This window comes from Bubalus bubalis, chromosome 15 (assembly GCF_019923935.1).
Source record: "Bubalus bubalis isolate 160015118507 breed Murrah chromosome 15, NDDB_SH_1, whole genome shotgun sequence".
NCBI lineage: Eukaryota > Metazoa > Chordata > Mammalia > Artiodactyla > Bovidae > Bubalus > Bubalus bubalis.
In genome coordinates this window covers 74,793,659-74,817,962 of record NC_059171.1, presented here as the reverse complement: position 1 = coordinate 74,817,962, position 24,304 = coordinate 74,793,659, and the positions used below count along the sequence as shown (strand labels likewise).

The 24,304-nt window shown below is 53.1% G+C and overlaps 1 protein-coding gene across 2 annotated transcripts in view; it reads left to right on the top strand.

Annotated features, from left to right (window-relative positions):
- ZFAT (zinc finger and AT-hook domain containing) overlaps nt 1-24,026 on the top strand; it is a 158,532-nt gene extending 134,506 nt beyond the window's left edge. For both annotated transcript variants that reach the window (XM_044928863.2, XM_025265571.3), the window contains 3 exons: nt 502-628; nt 4,055-4,185; nt 22,620-24,026. In XM_044928863.2, coding sequence (XP_044784798.2) covers nt 502-628; nt 4,055-4,185; nt 22,620-22,859 — 498 coding nt within the window. In that variant the 3' untranslated portion in view covers nt 22,860-24,026. The remainder of the gene's footprint in view (nt 1-501; nt 629-4,054; nt 4,186-22,619) is intronic.
- Nucleotides 24,027-24,304: the final 278 nt, after the last annotated feature.

Below are 24,304 nucleotides of genomic sequence, written 5' to 3'. Positions count from 1 at the left end.
TGAGATCTCCTGAGATCTTGCTGTGTGCCGGGACCCATGCTCTAAGCTGGCCAGAGGTTGTGGTGACTAGTCCTCTCCTCCCATCCACCGCCACCACGCTGTGTCTCCCTCTTGACCTCATAGCAGGAGGCCCCAGGCCCAGGGGATCAGAGCAGTGTTGGTGGCAATGGGAGGAGCAGAGCACACATGAGGGTCTCTCTGTGCGTGTCTCATCTCTCATTGTGAACAACATCCTCTATTCCCTGCGGCAAGAACGTGTCACCAGAGGCTTTCCTCCGAAGCTGGTTTTAAAGCCTCGGCACTTGGCACAGAGAAGTTTCCTCTTTGGGAGATGGGTTTTTATCGGAGCACTGGTTTCTCAGGGGTGCCAGGCAAATGAGCTGCTGCAGACGCATTGCTGGTGTGTGTTTGTTTTGTTTGAATCCGTTATCCCGGGGCTTCTGGGGACCTTCTAGGGGATCTTTTAGGCGGTCCCATCAGTGATTCTGTGTTTTCATTTAGCCAGCAACAGAAGCTCCCGAGGAGCCTTCCACCCAGTACCTGCACATCGCAGAAGCTGAAGAGGATGTTCAGGGCACACAGGCTGCCGTGGCCGCCCTCCAGGACCTGAGATACACCTCAGAGAGTGGTGAGAGCGCCCCCCGCCTCCCCGACACCTTAGAGCTGGTCTTTGGCAGGCTGAATGAATGAATGAACTTGTGAATGAGTGATGTCCGTCACTTGATCTCCTTCAGCTGCATTGTGCCCTCAGGAGCACTCTAGTTGTCAGGCTTGGAGGTAGAGATCTCTTTCAGAGTGTTCTAGAACAGAGCTGCAGGTGAAGTGGTGCCTCCAAACGGTGTTGCCGGATGTCCACGCGTATCATCACGTCTCTCCCTTCCAAGTGCTAACCAGGCCCAACCCTGCTTAGCTTCTGAGATCAGACGAGATTGGGCCCGTTCGTGGTGGTATGGCCGTAGACTCATCACGTCTCTGAGCAGCGTATGGGAAGACAGGTCTTACAGTCCTCACTTCACAAGAGGCAGGAGACTTCCTCCTTGTAAATGGTTGGCTGAGGCTTGGGTATTGGAGCTGGTCTTGGAATCTAGGTCTCCTAACTTCTTGTTGGAGTGCCATCCCTGCTCCAGGCTCCCTCAGAGTCATCTGTTCTGGGGGGCTTGTTCCAGGGTCTACAGGAGGCAGACGGGGGGCGTGGCTGAGACCGGGGGCCAGTCTGCTGGCCTTCCTAATGGCCCCTTATGGACCTGTGGGCCCAGGACTGTCTGCTGTCCAGTTCTTCTTAAAAGCCCCAAGTCAGGATCTTCATGTCAGATGTCATCATTGTCAAATGTTAGATCAGTTCAAAAAACAAACCACTGTGCCAGCCTAGTGGCAACTGGGGCATTGGGCTGAGAACACTTTTTCTTAATGCTCTTTAAAAAACAGGAACAGAAGACAAGTTAATATAAGGTGCCACAGTGCTCTGTGTATGGTGGGAGCAGAGGTCAGGCAGGCGGGATTAGAGGAAGCGTGCGGTGAAGTCAGACGGTGACAGGAGATGGGAACTCACCATTTCACCCAGCTCTTAGTCCCTAAGCCCCAGGTGGTAAGAAGGATGCACAGAACGTCCTGTGAGCCGCTGTCTTTGGGGAAGATCCGAGGCCGGCGCCGTGCACACTGCCCAGTGAGCTGGGGTGACCCGGGAGACACCACGCAGCCTGTGAGAGCGGCAGGCCCTGCAGATGGGGCGTCCAGGCCCCGCCGTCAGCGCAGTTCCTGGAGCTGACACCGTGCCTGCTCGTGTTTCCTTCCCTCACGTGCAGTGACTTCAGCTAGTGCTCACACCGGGCTGGGCCAGCTGGAGTCCCCCACGCACACACTCCCTCGCTCCCACGCTCCCTCTCTCCTTTGACAGGTTCTCTGTGTCCCCTCCTGGCTGTTAGGAAACGATGCAGCTCAGCAGCTGGGCCTCCGCTCTGGGTCCTGGCCTCCCTGCACTGCGTCTCCGGCCACCTCGGAGCTGTGCCCGCCTGGGCCAGACTCTGCACGTCTCAGCACGAGCTGAGTCTGCTCCCCCCGCCCAGCACTTTCCCTAGCAACGGCATCTTCATCCTCAGGGTTCAGGCTGTGTGTCACCTCCCGGGAGCCCGCCTGACCGTCCTGCAGAGCTCCCTAGTCGCCCCCTCGACATGAAACTGCCCAGGGGCTGGACACAGTGGCTTACCATCTGTCTCGGTCACCTGCGAGCCCCGGAAGGAGAAGGGGGGAGGCAGCATTAGGTCTTTGTCTGTGTTCCCACTGGGAACCATGTTGCTGGCTGACACTTGGGACTTGATAAATGGTCATTAACAAAGGAAATGGATGAAGAATTAAAATCTTACTTCCGTGCATTTTTTTAAGGGTCAATATTTTGTTTAGTGTTTGGCTGTTTAGAATGGTTGGCTGCAAGGCACGCCCTCCCCCCCTCCTCCAGGAGTGTGTGTGTGTGTGTGTCTGTTTGTGTGTGAGGTGTGTGCAGGAGACCCTAGGCCTGTGCATGGTGAGCAGGTGCCCATGTCATTGCTTCAGTCATAAGCCATGTCCTACCCTCCATGTAGAACACAATGAATGCCCTTCTCTCATCTCTTAATGATTCACGTTGGAACGAGGCCCGCAGAAAGCTGTCCAGGAGGATGTAGACATTGGAGGAGACTTCGTACTATTATGCTAACCTGGAGACCAGGCAATAATTTCCCTCCTGGTGAATTAACGATCAGGGTCAGAGTGGCGTGTTCAGGAGAGTCGCAGATGGTCAAGCATATGGCGAAAGCAGGCAGGGTGTGCTCAGTGGCTGTCCTGATGATGTCGATTCCAGGCTTCTGAGATGAGTAAAAGAAAACCCGGATTTAGAAGTCTAAAGACCACAAACTTGATGACTGGGACGTCCTCGCGTGTCCTGCCCATATCCTGTGTAGCTTACCTGGCTCGCGCTCACTGGCCACCTCCCACCGTGCTGGAGGGAAACCAGCTCTGCCGTTTGCTTCCCAGGAGTTCCGTTCTGAGAGGCAGCCCGGTGTCCACAAGTTTGCATTCAGAACATCCAGGCTTGAGCCCTGGCCTTGTGACGTAGCCGATCCGATGGCTCAAGGCAGGTCTCTTCGATTTTTTGTGGTGAAGTGATTAATTTATAAAGTGGGGATATACCACCACAGTGTCATCTCCTCACAGGTTGTGTGGAGTTTGGAGATGTTCTTACAGGGAGTGTGTTGTGAGCTGTGACGTACCACTCACTTTGTTTCTGTGGTCACAGTGAGTGCTTACCGAGAACGCGTGCATCCTTGGAGAAGGCACCACCCAACCATGGCCTGCTGGGCATACACACTGAGGAAACCAGAAGGGAAAGAGACATGTGTACCCCAGTGTTCATCGCAGCACTGTTTATAATAGCCAGGACATGGAAGCAACCTAGATGTCCATCAGCAGATGAATGGATAAGAAAGCTGTGGTACATATACACAATGGAGTATTACTCAGCCATTAAAAAGAATACATTTGAATCAGTCCTAATGAGGTGGATGAAACTGGAGCCTATTATACAAAGTGAAGTAAGCCAGAAAGAAAAACACCAATACAGTATACTAACGCATATATATGGAATTTAGAAAGATGGTAACAATAACCCTGTGTACGAGACAGCAGAAGAGACACTGATGTATAGAACAGTCTTATGGACTCTGAGAGAGAGGGAGAGGGTGGGAAGATTTGGGAGAATGGCATTGAAACATGTAAAATACCATGTATGAAACGAGTTGCCAGTCCAGGTTTGATGCACGATACTGGATGCTTGGGGCTGGTGCACTGGGACGACCCAGAGGGATGGAATGGGGAGGGAGGAGGGAGGAGGGTTCGGGATGGGGAACACATGTATACCTGTGGCGGATTCATTTTGATATTTGGCAAAACTAATACAATTATGTAAAGTTTAAAAAATAAAATAAAATTTAAAAAAAAAAAAAAAAAGAAGGGCTGCTTCTGCGTTCAGTGACCTTCACCGCCCTTGGACTTAACCATCTCCTGTTTGCTTCTTCCTGCTCAGGTGACCGACTTGACCCCGCGGCCGTCAACATCCTCCAGCAGATCATCGGGCTGGGCACCGAGGCCCATGACGCCACCGCTGTTGCCTCAGTGGTCGCCATGGCACCGGGGACCGTGACCGTCGTGAAGCAGGTAGGGCCCGCCCCTCGTCCTTAAATACCGTCTCCTCACACTGCCACACAGCCTCTGCCCCCTGCCCACTTTGGTTTTCAGACCTTTGACCTACCCGAGGGGGAATTTGGAGTGAAACTGACCTGGGTCTCATACATTCTCTTATTCTTTTTTTTTTTTTTAAGTTATTTATTCATTCGTTTTTGGTTGTGCTGGGTCTTCATTGTTGTGGCTGTGTTTTCTCTAGTTGCAGCGAATGGGAGCTACTCTCTCTAGTTTCGGGGTGAGGGCTTCTCACTGTGACGGATTCTCTTGTTGCGGAGCACGGGCTCTAGAGCCACAGGCTCAGTAGATGCAACTCGCGGGCTTAGTTGCCCTGCGGCACGTGGGATCTTCCTGGACCAGGGGTTGAACCCGTGTCCCCAGCACTGGCAAGCTGATCGTTAACCCCCGGACCACCAGGGAAGTCCCATTTTCTTCCTCTTATTATGGGGTTGATTGTATCTGCAAGAGCTCCATATGTTAGGGCCGAGATACTGAGGCAGGTGCATCACCCCTTCCAGAATGAAGTTCTGGAAACTTCATTCCTTTCCTTTCAATGAAAGGAATCCCCGAGTGACACGAATGTGATGTGGACCAGTCTGGACACATCTGTGGTCAAAAGCAGCCTCGGTGCCTAAGACACGATGTCAGTGGAACAGGGGGCCATGGGGACCGCCAGAGGAGCCAGGAGGGCTTCCAGGCCTGGCCTTTTAAATACTGAACATCACCTGATGCAGTCAGCACAGAGGATGGCTGAACTAAACGGATGGGAGCGGATGGCCACCTGTGAGTAAAGGTTACTCCACTTATTGATGGTTGTTACACTGTTTGGCTCATTTCCTCTCCTGCTAACCTCAGAGGAGACTTCACCATCTGTTAGGATGTGGTGTGCGTCATGATCAAGTCAGCCTGTTTGTCTTTCCTACCTCTCTCTCTGTACTGCCCCTGGCTTCACTGTACAAGACTTGTAAGCTGGCTTAGGCAAATGCTTAAGAAAACCAACACAGCAAGCACGTCGGAACCAGGGCAGACCCACGGTGTGTCGTTTAGAACCAAAGTTCAAATTCGTGGAGAAAGTTGAATGGCAGACTGTAGCATTTTACACGGTTATCCATTGTTTTAGCGATTCACTCAGGAAGTGTTTAGTAAGTGCCTACAGTGTTCTCATTGCTGGTTCTCCAGGAGAGAGCTGACATTTGCCATCAAAGTGGTTACTCCAGTGGGAAAAAGATCAATAAGACAGAGAGGTTGTCACACGGTGAACAAGGGCAGTGGAGAAAAGTAAAATCAGAAAGGGGGAGGGCCGGGGGCTGAGGGAGCGGGGGTGGGGGGGTGGCTGAGGGAGCCGGGGAGGGACAGGGGCTGAGGGAGTGGGGCTGGGGGCTGTTTCATGAAGGGTTGTTGGGACAGGGCTCTGACGTTTGCCCTGAGACCTGGGAGAGGTAGGCTTCACTAGAACAATCCAAGTTCTGCTGTACATGTGGTACCAAGTTTGATAATAACAAGAAGGAAGCATGAAGAGTTAACAGTAGAAGAAGTAAGGTTTTCTTGGCAAATAACAAATAATTTCTTAATGCAGCTCTCCTCTCCCTGAGCGATGTGTTGTTTGTGACTTGCCTTCGATGACTTGGTGGACTTCCCAGTGCTGCCCCCTTGACTGCCCACCCGCCCGCCTCCCCCCCACCCCGCACCCCCCTCGCTGCCCAGGGCCAGGCCACAACACAAACAGGGAGTTCAGGCTATGGAGCTCCCAGCGGAATTAGTGCATGTGGCTTCAGCTCTGGATTTCCGGCTCCTCAAACAAGACTTAGTGCGTCTAGATGGTCGTTTGAATACTCCACGTGTTCATACTCCTCCATTAGGATGCTGTCTCTCAGTGAAACCCCGGGCAGAGGTCAGACAGGACAGCAGGAGTCTGATGTTTCAGGCTGCAGGGGCTGCGTGTTCTGCATCGTTGGGAGCAGATTCATAACGCCTCTAGGCCAAATGCTCTCTCAGCTTTTCTTTGTATTTGTTAGATTGCAGTCCTCAGTATGTCTGGTAATCTCTTCTGAAACTCCTCGTCTGTATTGTGGCATGTGGCGTCCCTAGCTAGACCTGGCCACTTCGGGAAGGGCATCAGGGGACCTTTGGCTGTTGCGGGCATGCCAGATCCTTTGGAGAACTGCAGGGAGGCGCCACCACTGTGACTCACGACTTCCTTCTAGGAACAGGATGGATTTGCTGCTCCCTGGAGATATGATTTATTGCATGTCACAGGCGGAGTGGTGATACGCGAGGTTGCGGGTGGAGGAGATAGCTTAGCTGTGCTCCGAGGCATCAGGCTGACAGCATGACGAGGGATGAGGCCGATAAGCCTCCGCTGCATCCCTGTAAAGAGGGATGATGTGTTCGCAGTGCTGGAAAACAGGATGTGAGTCCTGTCTGCCTGGCTGGCACCTGGCACATCAAGGGTTAACTGGGGGTGTCCCTGGTGGCCCAGACGGTAAAGAATCTGCCTGCAATGCAGGAGACCTGGATTCACTCCCTGGGTGGGGAAGATCCCCTGGAGAAGGGAATGGCTACCCACTCCAGTATTGTGGCCTGGAGAATTCTGTAGACAGAGGAGCCTGGGGGGGGATGTGAGTCCTGTTCGCCTGGCTGGCACCTGGAGCTCTAAGGCTGTTGATAAATGATGGATGGGAGAATGGATGGATGGACAGATGGGCAGGGAGGCCTCAGACTGCCCCTGAAATGCCTATGGGGTTGCACTGTGTCAGGTTCCCCTAGCTAAAGGAATGACCTCTCTATTCAGTTATCTTATTTAAGCTTAAATATAGCTGTTTTTAAAAATTTATTTGGCCACGCCAGTTCCTTATTTGCATTAACACAGGATCTTTAGTTGCAGCTTGCAGGCAGGATCTAGTCTCTTGACCGGGGATCAAACCCGGGCCCCCTGCATTGGGTGTGTGGCGTCTTAGCCACTGGACCACTGGGGATGTCCCAATATAGCTGTTTTTATTACAAAAATCAGTTTCTTTTTCTTTTAACTAAATTCTGGTTTAGGATTTTCCAGTAGAGAAATCATATCTGTTTACCGAGAGTGCTTAGGCCACTCAGATGTGGACTCTGGGGCACCTACTGGGAATCAGTGATGTTCCCTTCACCCTGGATTTAGGACTGACTGATTTGATCTCCTTGCTGTCTAAGGTACTCTTAACAATGGTCCATATAGTCAAAGCTTTGCTTTTCCCAGAGTCATGTATAGGTGTGAGAGTTGGACCATAAAGAAGGCTGAGCACTGAAGAATTGATGCTTTCAAACTGTGGTGCTAGAGAAGACTCTTGAGAGTCCCTTGGACAGCAAGTCAATCCAAAAGGAAATCAACCCTGAATATTCATTGGAAGGACTGATGCTGAAGCTGAAGCTTTAATACTTTGGCCACCTGATGTGAAGTACCAACTCGCTGGGAAAAAACCCTGATGCTGGGAAAGATTGATGGCAGGAGGAGAAGGAGGTGACAGGAGAAGGAGGTTGGATGGCATCACCGACTCAATGGACATGCGTTTGAGCAAGCTCCAGGAGATAGTGAGGGATAGGGAAGCCTGGCGTGCTGCAGTCCATGGGGTCACAGTATCTTATGGCCTTGTGATAATCCAGTGTCTTTCTGAGATAATTCGAGTGCTGTCTGTTGTGGAGGTTACCCCTAAACAGTAGGCGGCAGAGCTGGGCACCCCTTAGCCCAATCGAGCTGACACACAGTATTAACCTTCACACGTGTTCACGTGGCACGTTTCAAAGTATGAGGACCTCTTTGTTAACCCAGGCTACTGCTTACTGAGATACTCCATTGTCATAGAGACGACTTTGAGTCACAGACTTCAGGGTGAGGTGGCAGCCTTGAGACACCCTTGTTTCTAATCACAGGTGACATTTCCCTCAAGGTTCCAGAACGAGAGCCACCTTGCAGGGCCTTGAAAGAGTCATGGTTGAGGAGGGGCCACCCTGAGGGGTCCTCCACTTTCATCCCCAGGTCAAGAGCGAGCAGGTGGCTCTCCTTGTTCCTCCCCTGTGGAGTGAGGGGCTCAGTAGCGACTGTGGTTTGCAGACTCTCTGTGGACAGGCCTGTGTCTCTGTCCCCGCTCCTGCGTCTCTGCAGCGCTTCCTAGAATTGCCACTCTCCTGCTTTTGTTTCCCACTACGTGCTGGAGGCTAAGACTGCCCCAGACCTGCAGGCACTCACCCATTTCCCCTTGTAGACCCTCAGCCTGGCACAGCCCAGAATGCTGCTGCCGCCATCCTGTTCAAAACCCCAAGTGTTCTTCCCACTTGATTTTACTTATGATGAAAAACATAGGCAAAAATCTAACCTCAAAGCAGAAGTTCCAGCTTTGTCAAAAGCACCCCACCTCTCAAGGGTGCTTTTCCGCACCCCCTGTCACATCCGGGTAGGTCCCCTGTGGTGGCTGGCGCTGGAGGCCGAGGTCAGTACGTGCCAGCCTGGAGGGGCGGAACCCGCCCAGCCTCCCTTGCGGGCTCAGCAGGCAGCCCGAGAGGCAGTTTCCGCAGCAGGTCTCGCTGGAAGGGGTACGTTGGTTGGCAGCCAACACTGGAACTGCTGTCTGTTATTTGTGGTTCATTGTTTCAGTGAGGAAGTGCTGTCTGCTCCAGTGGCCGGCCGTGTACATCAGTTGCCTGTTTTCAGGTAAAGTGGGGTCCAGCCTGTCCTGTTTTTCATGTAAGGCCCTGAGTCACATGGTCCCTGGAACCTCTTTCATGCTGTCTGTCAGTATGGGGGCATCTGGTGGGGAGAAGCCACTCTTCAGAGGGGACTCCTCAAGTGCGGCCTCTGAGTGGGGGGCCTCGCTGCTGTGGTCCGTCCTCCAGGGGAGCCCGGGATGGGCCTCCTGCCCCGCTGGAGGCAGATGTTGAGCATCCTCATAAGATTTGTGGCAAAATAATGGCGGGGAGGTACCTGGAAGGTCATTTGTGTGAGGGAACAAAAGCTATTTTCATTACTACTTAAAAACAGTCACTCCATCCCCTGAATTTGATCTCTTAACTCTCAGCGAGAGACCTGACAGAAGAATCACGTCTGCGCAAGATGCTCTTGTAAACTGTGGAAATCACAGGAGATACTGGCCGCCTGCATTGCCATAAAGGGAGACTGAGTTGAGGTCTCCCCCTCGTCCTGCCCGCAGACACGGCTGGGTGGAGACACCCTGTTCTCTTACCGCTTTAAGCTCCAATAATTTGGGAATTAATGAGTGTCCTTTCCTCGTTCCTGCAGAGGCTCTGTTGGACTCACACCATAAACAGACCTCTCCTCGACTCCCCCGCACGCATGGAAATAACAGCAGAGCCACCCCTTCTTTTCTCTCCATTCACATCTCTCCTCAGAACCTGCTCTGTCTTCAGATCACTTGCGCGTGAGCGCGGGAGACGTCATAATCGCAGATTTTTATTCTTTTCCTCATCGCCAAACCCTGGCACCTTCAGTTGACTATCTGTTCTATTTCCCCGATACAGTGGCTTTACCACCGCTGCGGTTCATGTAAGGATTCTGTCCTGGAAGAGGGAGACTGTACATAGTGTGGGAGGAGCTGAGGCAGCTGCAGCCTCGCCCCCTGGGAGTACTGCTCGTGCCTCTGTGTGTCCTCGCCGTGTGATGGGGATGCCCCACGCCCTCCCACGCACGCTGACTCTGCAGGGTGATGGCAGTCGCGATGGATTCGTGCCTTGGGAAGGCCCCTGTCGGGAAGCTGCCTGCCTTTTGTGGGCGGTCAGATTCGATGTAGACTGCAGGACTGAGGCATCAGCGTCCCCTGTGCTTGCTGACCCTTGGATGATCTCATTCTGGGTTCTCTGTTAGTGGTAGAAGCGATGCCTGCCATCCAAATAGACATCTACCTTTTATCTTCTGATTCCCAGTTCTTCTGATTGGTATATAAATGGGGACGTCTCACCGACTACTTTCTCTGTTTCTCCCTCTTCTCATGGCCCTTCCCATGAGAGTCAGTTTTCACCTGCATGTTTTGATTGGTGAGGTCTGGCTCCTACCTAAAGAACTTTGTGGCACAATTTATTTGATCCTGGGGCTCTGCCAACTTGAATTACATCAAGCGTCTAATTACACAGACAGGTAGCCTCTTCAAATATTTGCCCACTTCACATTCCTTGTGGAGTGCCTGCTGCTGAGCTGGGTGGTGACCTTCAGCATATAGATCCAGATGGTTCGCTCAGGGGCTTGGCTGTGGGTTACCCTCCCAGTCACGCCATGCCAGCTGCTGTCCTTGCTGAGCCTGCCTTAGTTCTCCCTCGGCCATTTCAATCTTTGTCTTTGTCTCAAATACAACTTTCCCTCAGTGATTTCTACTTCTGGTATGATGTCTGAGGCTGATATTCACAAGTGCTTCCTTTCACGGCTCTTTTGCGACTTGCTAAGCCCTCCTCTTCCATGGCAGTGACTGAAAATTCCATCTCTTTGTGAAATTTTAAAAGTAAAAGTAAGTTCCATTATATATCCATGATCATATGGGAAATTGTCTGAAAAAAACAGAATAAAAGGTTTTCTCTACTGCCGGGAGCCGGCATATTGCATATTGAGTGAGGATCTGTAATAGCTCAACTGGAATTCTATCACTGCCTGGAGCCAGCGTGAGGAACTCCGCCCATGACAAAGGTCATGAGGAAGGAGGCTCGGCATACGCAAAGGCGAGATCGAGCCTCAGGAGTCCCCCTGGAAATTCTTGAGCATCTACCCCCAAAACCAGAGTCTGCCTACTTTCTGCTTTGTGCTTTCACCTACACCTCTGACTTTACAGGGGGCTGTCCCCCACTACCTCTCTCTGGAAAAAGAGTTAGCTTACAGCTCCAGTTAATAATTCCTGGGTGTGACAGTGTTTAACCTACAAACTCCTTTGGAAATCCTCTAGCCTGCCTGAATAGGTTTTTCCGGCCACATGTGATTGTTCAGAGCCTCCCAACTGTGAGAGGCAGGAGATGTTCTAAACTGCCTAAACACAGATTCCTTTGAGTAGTTAAAAGATTGATTGGAAATTGTATTGGTGAAGGGTTTTTCACTTGTTGGGCCAATGTTTGCTGCTAAGTCTCCATACTCCTTACCTACTGTGTCCTTGGCAGTGTATTGATTGATATAATGGGCGTATAGAAATGTAAAATGCAGCTTTGTCCAATGCTTTTTTGGAGGCTGGTGCCTGACTTTGGAATAATCACCTTTAGAGAAAAATAAGTTTCTTAAAATGTTAACAGGCCTCTGGGCCAGAAGATGATGTCAATCACCTGAACTTTTGCATATGATAAGTTTGAAAGCCTGGCTTAGATTAGAACCAGGAACTGCTGTCCTTGCATGACTCCACCCCTTCCCCCATTATCCTCTATGCATACCTTAAGGTATAAAAACTACTTTGGAAAATAAAGTGCGGGCCTTGCTCACCAACGCTTGGTCTCCCCATGTCATTCTTCCCTTTAACTTCCAGCTGAGCGTCCATCTGGAGCGCGGATGTCCTCTGCGACCATTTATTTGCCTGGGCTTCTAAGACCCACTCGAGAAGGTGTCTAAGGTGGGGCACCTTCCGCTATTCGAGAGGGCGCCTGCGGCCTCCGTGGTCAGAGCTAACCTGGTGTCACGGGTTATATTGATTTTCCGCGTAAACCAAGCCACTCAGCTTCTTTTCTCCACTGAATTTTCCTACTGAGCTATCCTTATTTCAGCCGCTTTTCTCCACTGAATTTCCTCACTGAGCTATCCTTATACTATTACTCTTTGTATCCTTAATTAAAGTGTAATTAAGCAGTTGTTCCCTGACCCTCGCCTAGCCGTCTCTCCTTCGAATACCCTGGATCAGCCGGGGCTGGTCCCCGGCACTCTACTCCATCCTGACACTCTTTTTCACATAAGACGTTTGTTAGCTGACCTGAAGGTGTCCGTCATTGAACCTTGCTTCTTTTACCCTTTTCCCTAAGACCCGATTTCCCCTTGTGCCTCAGAAGCTGCAGCTCGGTTGGTGAAGTTTGCAGAATCCCACTTTATTTGAGTGTTAATACTCTTGTCTTTGAGGCTTCCCTGATGGCTCAGTGGTAACCCCCCTGATGATGCAGGAGATGCGGGTATGATCCCTGGGTCGGGAAGATCCCCTGGAGAAGAAAACGGTGACCCACTCCTGTATTCTTGCCTGGGAAATCCCATGGACAGAGGAGCGTGGTGAGCTATGGGCCGTGGGGTTGGGTCACAATGAGTCGGACATGACTTAGCAACTTAACAACAACCCAACTCTCGTGTTTATTAGTTTGCTCGGGTGCCCATTTCCTGATCCGTGTCCTTGGCCAGGATAGCTGGGTTTTAGCTGCCTCCTCCCGTCCCTGCAGCGTGCCCTTGCTGGCTGAGATCTCTAGGTCTGCTGCAGGTTTGGGGCAAAGGCAGGGCTCTGATGGGAGGAACCAGAGCTGCAGTCCCCATCCGAAGGGGGTCTGTTCCAGCCTCAGGCTCAGCCCAGGGCAGTGCAGCTGCAGGCTGGTTCTTGCTCGTCACTCCCACATGGGCAGGAGCGCCCATCTTAGCCCAGGAGCTCCCCCTGCCTCCTGTCCATCTAGTAAATGCAGCTCTCCACTCCTGCTCCTGGGAGTCTGTCTTCCCTCCTCGGCCTCTCTCACCCCCACATCTGATCCATCAGCAAGTCCTTCCCTGCTGTGGGCGCTCCCTTCATAAGGTACCTTGAATATTTCCTCTGTTCCCAGGCCGCTGCCCCCATCAAGCCCTGACTACGCAGAATGTGGTCCCAGGGCCAGCAGCATCAGCATCAGGGAGATTGTTAGAAATGCAGACTGTCTGGGCCCCTTCAGACCTGCCGAATCAGACTCCACATTGCACCGTCGTCCCCTCCCCGGGCGGCTCGTGAGTGTCGTGGAGCCCAGGGAGCTCCGCCCTCAGCTGTCAGCTTCCCTTCCTGGTCACAGACCTGGCTCTTCACCAGGCTGCGTACTTTCTCTTCTGTGGCTCTAAATTCAAGTTTTCAGACAGAGTGATCTTTTCAAAACGTGAATCAGAGCCCAGCATCCCTGGGGGACCAGACTCCGGACGCCGAGCTGGGTGGGCTGGGGTGCCTGTGCTGGGGCAGCCTGTGATTTCCAGGTGCTGTGGATGCCTTGCCCAGGGAGCCTCAAGCCCTGAAGACGGAGCCCGTCCCTGGATGAGCGGTGCACAGGGCACTCCTGAGAAGCCCGTTTTAGGGGTCATCCCAGGCCAGGTGACGGTGGGTGGAGGAGGACACAGCCAGTAATGCAGCAAGCAGCTGGAAGGGAGCCCGACTGGCTGCACTTGACCCTGAATAGCGTGTGGCCTGGGGCAAAGCCCTTCTCCTTTCGGAAATTCTGTTGTTTCGTCTGTAAAGTGGGAAAATAATAGAACCTACCCTGTGGGGCTGATGTGCGGGTTATGCATAATTACGCAAATGAAGCAGCTGGCAGGGTGCCTGGCTCTGGTTGAGTCTAATCTTAGCTCCTGTCATAGGAGTGACATAGCTCCTTAACTCCAGTCTGAGCTCCTAGAAGTCAGCCATAACTGTTTTTGCTTCCGGAAGCTTCTGTGCAGCAGGCAGGTTCCGATGCAGCCATCCAGGCCCTGTGCTCAGCAGTACGAGTCCCAGCATGGATGAAATGCCTCCTGCTATGTAGGAGAGTCTGTTGCCTGGTCCAGGTAGATGGTTGCATCATGTTCACGGCTGGAGACAATGTGACCCTGTCTGTCCCACGTGCCGTGGTTGTGACATTCAGGGTCACCCCGCTGGAGAGTGGAGAAGGGAATGGCAACCCACTCCAGTATTCTTGCCCGGAGAATCCCATGGATAGAGGAGCCTGGCAGGCTGCAGTCCATGGAGTCGCAAAGAGTCAGACACGATTGAGCGATGAACCCTCACACATCCCTGGAAAGGCCCTGGAGGAGGCTGATATGGAAAATCTGGTGCCAAGCAGCATCATGGGACCTCCTGCCCAAAGTAGCAGGGAGTTGGGTGGGGGGCTCTGAGCCAGAAGGGGCACCTGACTTCAGCACAGGGCAGGAGAGACGCCAGGTGGGCTATCTCCCTACTCAGAGAGAGAAGTACAGGAAGGAAAGGAGTTGTGGCCAGATGAGCAGGAGGCGGTGTCCACGTGGGATTCCCACCCAGGGTCTGGGGCTGCTCATGTCAGCGCACATGGTGGGCATCAACCTCGGAGTTGTACTGGCCTCAGAGTAAGACCCTCACAGTCCCTGACTCTTCTTAGACCTGCTTTGTTACCAACGAACCTACCTGGGTGAGTTTGAAGAGTGATTGAAGTGGTTTATGTTTTGTTATGATTAACCGTCTCTAAACAGGATACTCTGACAAACCTAGACATCATATTAGACCAGCAGAGGCATCACTTGCCGGCAGAGATTCATCTAGTCAAAGCTATGGTTTCTCCAGAAGCCATGTACAGATATGAGAGTTGGACCATAAAGAAGACCAAGTGCCAAACAGTTGATGGCTTTCTAATTGTGGTGCTAGAGGAGACATTTGAGAGTCCCTTGGATTGCAAGATGAAATCAGTTAATCCTAAAGAAAATCAACCCTTCATATTTATTGGAAGGACTGATGTTTAAGCGGAAGCTCAAATACTTTGGCTACCTGATGCCAAGAGCCAACTTACTGGAAAAGACCCTGATGCTGGGAAAGATTGAAGACAGGAGGAGAAGGGGTCGACACAGGATGACATGGTTGGATGGCATCACCCATACAATGGACATGAGTTTGAGCAAACTCTGGGAGATAGTGAAGGACGGGGAAGCCTGGTGTGCTGTAGTCCATGGGGTCTCAGAGTCAGACACGACTTAGCAACTGAACAACAACAAACAGAACTCGGATGTGCTCCGTCGCTGGGAGTTTAGTCTGACTCCCTTGGGCAGTCTGTCTTCCCTTGGCGGCTCTGAAGGTCCTGGGGGGAACAGGGTGTGTACTGCCAGCTCCATGTCCTTGTCCCCAGGGTCTCCTGGAGGCTGCCCGTCACCTGTGTAAAAGGACACGGAGAGAAACTTCTAGAGGAAATAGATTGTTGGCTCGCAGGGAGCAGAGTCTCCATTGATGAGGCGAGAAGCCAGTGCCACCTCCCCGTCCCAGCATGGAGAGGGGCCCTGGGGACGGCAGAGGGAGGGGAGGAGTCCATCGGGCCCAGGTCTCCATGGAGCGCCCACCCATCAGGTCCGGGGGCTGGTGAACATCAGGTGGGCAGAGGTCTTTTGTCCTGAGCCACACGCAGAGGGAAATACCCCCCAAATGCAGTGGAGGGGGCTTCAGTGAGCACAGTATTGGAACCCCTGACTGACCCAAGAGTGGTCCACCTTTGGACGGGCTTCCAGGCAGGGGGAGGGAGGCTTCCAGGAGAAGCACATTCCCCCCGCCACCCCCTCCACCCGAGGCCGGGTGCCTACCAGCGATGCGGAGCCCAGGCATGCGTGGCATTGAGTGGAAATTAACGTATGTGTGCTGACAAGTCGCCAAAGGGCAGGATCCTGCACAGCAAACTTGTCTAAATATCAGAAGATACTCAGAGGCGGTTAGAAGCCACCGCCTGCCCCCTCCTTCCCTGTCGCTGGGAAGATGCTCTGTTTGGGTTCCATTTAAAAACATCTCCTGCGGCAAACATTAGGCTCATTCACATCAGGCCTGCTGGAAGCTCCGTGCTGCGTGCACATTGTCCGGAGGAGGGTGTGTTAATCAAGACCCGGGGGGCGGGTGGGGGTGCCGGGGGAGGTGGCAGTGGTGGGGGCACTGCCCCGGAGGGGCCGACCTGCCAGCAATTGTGAGCACCTCATGCCGCTTCACTCTCCCTGTGCTAGGCACTGGGTCCCCGCTGTTTCTTAATTCTCGAGTGAGGCCATGCTGCCCTTCCCACTGGACCACTGTTCACAGCAGAAGGATTCTGATTTCCCGAGCCACCTGGTTTCCTGAGATCACACCAGTCTGCACTCAGACGCCTGAGAAACACAATGGGTCCTGGCCACGCACTCCCGCTTTTTGCTGCCCGGGCCCCTGCCTCTAACCCAGCTGCCTGCCCAGTCTGTCTGGCCAACGTGCAAGCCTTCCCACGCTCATCCTGTGACGAGCTCGAGGTCTCTCTTCCCGTTTCTGGGCAAAGAGACCCGCCCGTTCCCCTCAGGCCAGCCCCTACCCGGCCCCTGACCAAGGCCACTCTGTGCAGGGGGCTCCCCAGTGCCCTGGTGTCTCAGCACCGGGGGGCCCAGTGTTGCCAGATGGACCCCTCAGCGTCTCTGAGAGCAAGGACACACTCACGGGGACTGTTTTTATCGGGCAGTCAGTCTTTACAACCCGGACTTTGCACTGTTTATGGGGTGTGTATTTTCAGAAAAGAAGAAAGTATCTGCTGTCTCATTGCAGCCAAGAGCAAAATACGGTGGAGGGGAGGGATGTCTCATGAATGTGGGCATGCGTCACAGTCCTCCTCCCTTCCGGGGGGGATTCGTGCTCTTTTTTTAAAGGCTTTAAATTTTCTTTGATCTCTGGAATGGTTTCTCCCTGTCTGTGAATATCTTTTGCTATCTTGTGCTAATTTCTTGCACATAGTATTCACCTCCTCTTTTTTTTTTTTTGGTCCCCTGGATGTGTATATATTTTTAGAGTTGGGAATTTATGATGCTTTTTTATAAACCACATTTGTTTATACCTTTTCTTTCCTCTGTAAATTCAGGATCATATTTACCATTTCCCTTTGGTTCCAATTCAGGCAGCGCCACACCTGACCTAGGGTTGTTACAGTAAACATGCTTGCTTATTAACCTTGGAAAATGGGTCTGCAGTCTCCTGTTGAGAATGCTGGAGGAAGCTCTTGCTTGGTTATAATTTAAGCAGTGAGTGAAACCCTAATTGCTGCAAAAAATAAGACACCTTCCGTAGAGCTTCAACACACCCAGGGGAGCATTTCACCTAAAGGAACTGACCGCAAGGTTCTTTTTCATTGTTTTCCGGTTTGTTGTGTTTGGATTTTTGTCTGCAGCCCTCTAATTCTCACTGTACCCTGGAGTCTGAGAATTTCTGCAGTGCAAGGGACCTTAGAGGATGTTTGCATTCTTTCGATTCCTGGAAACCCTCCAGTGTTCAAGACGGGGGTCATCTCCTGCAGGAAACCACTGCTGACCACCGCCTGCTCCCCACCCACCCAGCTCCTCTGCACCCTAGGGGTCCAGGAGAAGTGTCCTCTCCAACCCCTCCACTGAACTGGCAACCCTTTTGTGTCTAGAACGTGGGGGACCCACGGTTCTGTCTCCAGCCTCTAGCAGAGTGTCTGACAATTAAGCGTTTGAAATACAGGGGGCTGCGTGTATGACAGACGAGAGCCAGACACTTGTCCAATGGCTTATTCAGTAAATGGTTCAGTATTCAGAGGTGTCCAGACAGAGCTCACTGCTCTGTCTTGCAGAGCAGGTGCTAATGTAACTCGTCCCTGTTCCAGCCAAGGCCGCACCTTTGCTGCCCTGCAGCCCATTGCAGGCACCCGCCCTTCAGATCTGCTCCTGATTTTAAAGCTTGTTTTCATCCCTCTTCTGGTTTCTCAGCCTCCCTGGGCCCGGGTAACCTTTGTCCGCCCACCCACTGGCCACCATCATCAGGCGATGCTCCGAGGGGCCTGAGTGCACGTGGGGACCCCGGCGAGCAGCGTTTTATGCTGCAAGGTCCCTTCAGAACCAGACCTCGTCTTCCTGAGGAAATCAGCCTCCACCCGGTAGCTGCATCCGCCTCCTGCAGGGTCCACTGCATTCACTCTGCACGGTGACTCCCATTCCTGCTGCTTCAGGGGACACATGGCCTTGGGACCTCTTTCATCTTCTCGGGGTGCAGGCTGAGGGGGCACGTGGCCTTGGGACCTCTTCTGTTGTTGTCTTCTCTTGGGGTGCAGGCCAAGTGCCTAATGGACTGCTCTGGAGAGGTCAGCTTTTCCACAGCTGTCCAGGTGACTGCCCTATGCCCAGCCCAGCGCTGATGACTGTCCTGTGCATCTGAGGGACAATGTTTTTTCAGCCAAGATACCTTGTGGCATTTGAAAGAAGCAATTCTGCATATTCCTTTTTCCTTTTTCCTTTTTCTTTTTCCTCTCTTACTTTTTGCTTCATTTCCCCCATTTATTAAAGGACTGTGTTATTTGAAAAAAAAAATTAGGTAACAGAACAAAGACAAGAAGGGCCCTTGGTTGCAAAGCACGTAAATGACCGTGGAGAATGCAGATCCCCCTCGAATGCAGTCATGGGGCCAGATGCTGACTGTTCATGAGGCCCTGGCCAGACCCTTCCTCATGCCAGGCCACGTAGTAGGTGCTGGAATCAAGTAGCCAAAACATGGCCTGGGTCCCTGGCTTCTAGAAGCTCCTGATGAAGAATAGATAGATGAGCAGGTGACATGGTCTCCGGGCGACAGTGCACTGAAGGAACAAGGGCAGGAGAGGCGGGGGTGTGTCTGAGGCCGCTGCTTCTGCTGGGGGTAGGAGTTGTCTGGGAAGCCCTGTTGGACACGGTGACACTGAGGAGCTCGAGTGAGAGAGGGGCTCCAAGCAGGGCAGTCACATTTCGGGGAGGGCCCAGGCGGCTGGCAGGGTACTGGGCGTGGGGCGGCGGCTCCGGGCACACAGGCTCCGGCTGGGCAGGGACACCCGTGGGGACACGCAGTATGGCACGTGGGGTTGCGTGCTGCCCTCTTTTCATTTATTTGCTCAAAAGCCCTTTTGTCACTTATGGCCGAGTTTGTATGGCAGGTGACGGGTGCTAAGCATCCGGGTCTTAGAGATGGGACCCCCTCCATATCTTTCGGAGGCAGGGCAGAGGTGTGGACTGGGGCACAGGCCAACCCCATTCATTTCCCAGATGCCCCTTAGCTGCTGTATCTCTGTGGAGAGGGTGGGGTCTTGGCGGAAAACTCCAGGAGAGAAGAGCCCTGTGGAGCCCTGGGCTCTGTTCGTGCTCTGCTGCAGACAGCGTTAGTGGTAAAGACCCCGCCTGCCAGTGCAGGAGGCGTAAGAGACCCTGGTTCCATCCCTGGGTCAGGAAGAGCCCCTGGAGGAGGGCAGGGCAAGCCACTCCAGTGTTCTTGCCTGGAGAATCCCATGGACAGAAGAGCCTGGTGGGCTACAGTCCATAGCGTTGCAAAGAGTCGGACACAACTGAAGCGACTTAGCATACACACACACAGGGAAGAAAACCAGATTCTGGAACACTTGAGGTGGGCAGAGCTACAGAACTCAGAGCCTGATTTAGTGAATAATTTGCACAGTCCTGTGGGTTAAGGTTTTCCATTAAGCTCTCTGTGCTGCTAATAATTTAGCTGGAAGATGTGTTAGATACAGCACTTGGGGAAAATGGAGTACCCATCTTGGGGGATAATGACACCGTGAAGGCAGATTATTTCTACCGTGGAGAACAATTGTAAGCCTGTGCTAATAGATTAAACTGCTAGAGCGATCGTTCTGAACAAAGAAAATGGTCGAGAGCTATACAGTCAGCCCTAAACTGATTAGGACGGGTGGAGACTCATAATTTAACCCTACTGATCTATGACGCATCATTTCCTTAGTCACTGCCACACAGCACCAGCCAGGGAAGGTCCCTGGACTTGAGGTCACCTGGATTAACGTCCAGATCTGAGCTACCTTCCAGCCCACAGACCTTACATGAGTCACTGGGCACTAGAGATTTCCCTGAGGTGCCCAGGCCACAGGACGCCGTGTGCAAGTGATGGGCCTGGGGTGAGGAGAGTGTCCACTGGGTGCCACGGGGGCAGAGAAGGAAGTCTGTGGTTGGCAGAAACATAAAACATAGAAGCAGAGTGTGAGTCCTGGCAGAGGTGGCGTGCCTGAGGGTGGGGGAGGGGCTCAGCACCCCCTCTGTGATGTAGCCCTCCATGCCCCCCAGTTCCCGTTTCCACAGCCTCACACGAAGCTGGGCATTTGCACACTCAAGCTCATGAGAACGTGAACTCGAGCCAGTACCAGCTGGCGACCGAACCCTGGGCATCATAGTTACTCTTTGAATGCCCCTCCGGTGACACGTGTGCCGGCCAGGAGGGTCACCCTTCACAGGATTTCCGTGGCTGCACGTTCACTTTCGTCTCCATCACTCTTCCTGGTGAAGTAAGCCTAGAGGATCGAATTTGGAAAGTTCATTTTGCTCTCAGAATTGGCAGTGCGTGAACCGAACTGGTGATCCTACCTGGAAGGTGGGGACCCTGCCCAGTGAGTTTGGTGACTGGCAGGGCGGTGAGCACACACCTGCTCTTCGCTGCCTCCCCTCTGCCCGCCATGCCTTCTCCCATCATCTGCAGACACCACCGGCTTCCACGAAGTGGCCCCAGCCCTCATGGGACAGAGTTATTTTCCCTTGTTTCAAGCCCGGAGGCCTCATCTTGGTCTCTGCCCTTCTTCCTGCACCTGGGTTATCCTGGGCCGGCTCCTGGGACCCCACCCTGCCACCCTGGGAGCAGGGACTGCAGGCTCTGTTCATCCGAGGCCTGGGCCCGGAGGGACCTCCTTGTCTGCGCAGCGGGGTCAGCCCTGATCAGCATTCAGGTGTTAGAGTTGTTCAGAAGGACAGTGAAGTCCTCGTCCTCGTTCCGAGCTTCACCTCCGACGGCAGTCACTGTATATGAATCGTGCTGTCGTGCCAGGAGTGCGTCTCAAAGCTCACGTATTGGTGGGTCTTGCCCATTTTATCATGATTGTTGGCATCTGTTTACCTGAAGTCGATGGGCTTGATTTGCCCACGTGAGGTCCTGGGACCCCAGCGTAAATCCCGTGTGCCCCCGACTCCTTACTTTCATGTGGAATTGACCGGCAGTTCAGAGAAAAGCATTTGTCCAGTATTCCCTCCTCCCTTGCCCACCCGTCTGTCAGGTTCCCTCTTTCAAAGTGAAGTAAATCAATATTTACTTCTAAAGTCTTGGTTCACAGTACATTTTCCCATTTCATGAAATTGAAACAAACAGTAAAAGAAAAGGGGATGAAAGGCCTCCATCTACTGTAGAAAGACAGCTCGGGCTAAATGTGCTAATACTTCCCACTCAGGGTATCTCTCTAGCTTCTGGAAAGTTCTGTGCAAATTGGAGGTTCCTTCCAATCAGTAACTGTGTGACGCCCACCCCAGACGGGCCTCCTCCATTTTCTTCTCTGAATTAAACCTGACCACGCTCCCCCCAACACAGCCCTTCCTGCTAGCAGGGAATGGCTCAGGCCCAGGGCAGAGGGAGGCCCCCGGAAGCCTGAACGTGGGTCCCAGAGATGGTGTGGGTCGTGTTTACAGGGGGCTGGGCAGGGAGGAAAGTGTAACCCAGGCTTCAGCCTCCGGGGAGTCAGAAAGTATTTCATGAGTGGGAGCTCTCAGACGGCACCTGAGCAAGCCCGCTGCTCCTGGTCTCTCCTGGGGGTCCTGGGAGTCCTTGCTCCTTCTGTCCCCACTCTGCCTGGAGCCCACCCCCGTTCCTCCCCTGGAGGCTGCCCTGACGCTCTGTCAGAGCACCGCCCTGTCCTGTGTCTGCCCCCCTGGTTTTCCCCCGTGTGCTCCCCGAGCATCCATCACTCACCTGCACCCAGCAGAGCACCCTTCCACAGATACTGGGTGCTTGCCCTGGGCCCACACCTGCCCCGCCCACCTGTATCTGGGGAGAGCTGTGCCATGGCAATGACAGCCTGGCCCTCAGAGAGCTCAGTCCACTGGGACCCTGATGAAACGAGGACGGTCTTGTTGAATGAATGAATGAATGAATGAGTAACTGACATGCCGCAGTACCATAGGGAAACATTGTTAGTACATGAATGAGGGCCTGGAAGGCGTGGCGATGTTATAAGCACCCACTCTACTTACAAAAGCGTCTTCAGTTCTCCGAGCCGTTCTCTGAAGTGGGCATTCTAATCTCTGTTTCACAGATGAGACAGCAAGGGTCATGGGGGAAAGTGGCCTTTCCAGGCTCACAGCCCACAGCGAGGGAGGTGCTGTGTGCACCCCACCAAGTGCGGGACAGAGAGGCTCTTCCTGCCTCGCCTTCACAGACCCCTGGGCAAGGCCAGTCACCCTGACGTCTGCTCTGTGTCCGAGGTGGTCATTCCCCAGCTTGGCAAGTCTGGGCCCGTCACATTCCTCCTCGGCTGGTTTTCTGTCAGTCACTTTTGCACCTCTTAGGGTCTCAACACTTTCTAATTTTTGCCTATGTTATCTGTATTATTTCTCTTCTCAAGATCAAAAGCAGTTGTAAAACAGACCAGAACAGAGTCAGGGCATTAGCACCAGCTGGAGTTTGGCCTTGTCTGGAATCGGCCTGCTCTGTAGCCAGTCGCTGGGATTGCTCTGGTCCCAGCTGGACTGGAAGCGGGGCCCGCCTTGTGACCTCTCTCTCGCCCTCCCGCAGGTCACGGATGAGGAGCCCAGCTCCAACCACACGGTCATGATCCAGGAGACCCTCCAGCAGGCCTCTGTCGAGCTGGCCGAGCAGCATCACCTGGTGGTGTCGTCCGACGACGTGGAGGGCATCGAGACGGTCACCGTCTACACTCAGGGCGGGGAGGCCTCAGAGTTCATCGTCTATGTGCAGGAGGCCGTGCAGCCCGTGGAGGAGCAGGCCTCGGGGCCGCCGGCCCCCGAGCTCTAGGGGCATGCCACAGAGCCATGAGGCTGGGCTGCGCCCGGGAAGGCCCCAGACCGGTGCTCTGCATGCACTCGCGTCTGCCCTCCTGGCTCCAGTGGCCACATGTGGCCCTCCTGGTCCTCCTCGGGGTGGGTAAGACCATCGGTTGGCATCACCAGCAATACGGGAGCCCCCCTTTCCCCTCCCTGCAGCACAGACACACACACATCCTCCCCCACTTCACCCGCTTCCAGGAGGACTTTAGCATCAACTTCCCCAAACAGGGCCCTCCCTGGGCAGCCCCTTTGTGTCAAGATTCAAACAGAGACCACCCCTCCCCACCCCAGTCCTCATCAGCACCTTCTCTGATTTATGGCCCCAACCCCTGTCCCCCTGACCCCATGTAGGTGCCCCGTCTTTATCTGGGACTGCCCTGCAGCCCGGTGACTGAAAGACAGCTGCCAGAGGAGGTGACCTTAGCATTTCTGAATCACTTAGCAGAGAAAAGAGGGGAGGGATGGGCCTGCAGAGTCCCGCCCTCCTGGAGCCTCCGAAGCACTTACTATCATGTGACATGAGCGTGATTTGATGACCCAGTCCCATCCCAGGTGGAGGGGTCTCAGCTTCCTCTCTTAGAATTCTTTTGCTTTTCCAATAAATGCACTTTTTCCTATTTGCCACCTGCTCTAAGGAGGTGGGGTGGATAGAATCAAAGCATTCCTCTACCTGAGTCCTTCTCCTCCTTTAGGTTGGCGGATTTATGTCTGCACCCCACCACCTCCCACCCCCTCTGAGACCCCGGGCCCCAGAACTCGATGGTGACGTCGTTCTCCCTCTAAAGCGTGAGCCTTGTTTCAGGGTCACTATGAGAGGCCAGTGGTCTTCCCTTCCACTTCCCGGCACCTCACTTTGGTTTGCTGCAGCCTAGAGGAGGCAGCAGCCGCTCCCCGCTTCAGGAGGGGCAGTAAACCCACCGTCAGGCCTTCCCGACGCTCCTAAGTCTGACCTTTTCATCCAGGGGCTCTTGGTAAAGCCCACACCTTTTGCGCCTCTGCTGTGTGACAGCTTTGTGGGGGTGTCAAGGCACGTACCGCCACCCCCCGTCCAGCCCTGGGGTCTCCTGATGGCGTCACTCACTGTCCAGCTCACTGAGGTCAAGATGTTTTTTTTATTAAATGAAATTTTATTTAATTTATAGTGATTCTAACCAATTATTTGAATAAACCATCCTTTTGAGGTGTAAATTGCCAAACTGTTGCTTCATGGTTTTAGACTTTCACATTTCTAAACAATGAAACAATGGAAATACGTGACATAGGAGGACTCACAAAACTGTTCACACGAAACAAAGTCCTTGACGCTATTTGGGTACTAAAAACAGCCAAAGATTTCCATTCAGTAACAAAGAAAAAAGCTTGAGAATTGTTTTTAATCCTACAACGGCTGGTTCTCTTTTGTGGCCAAGGACG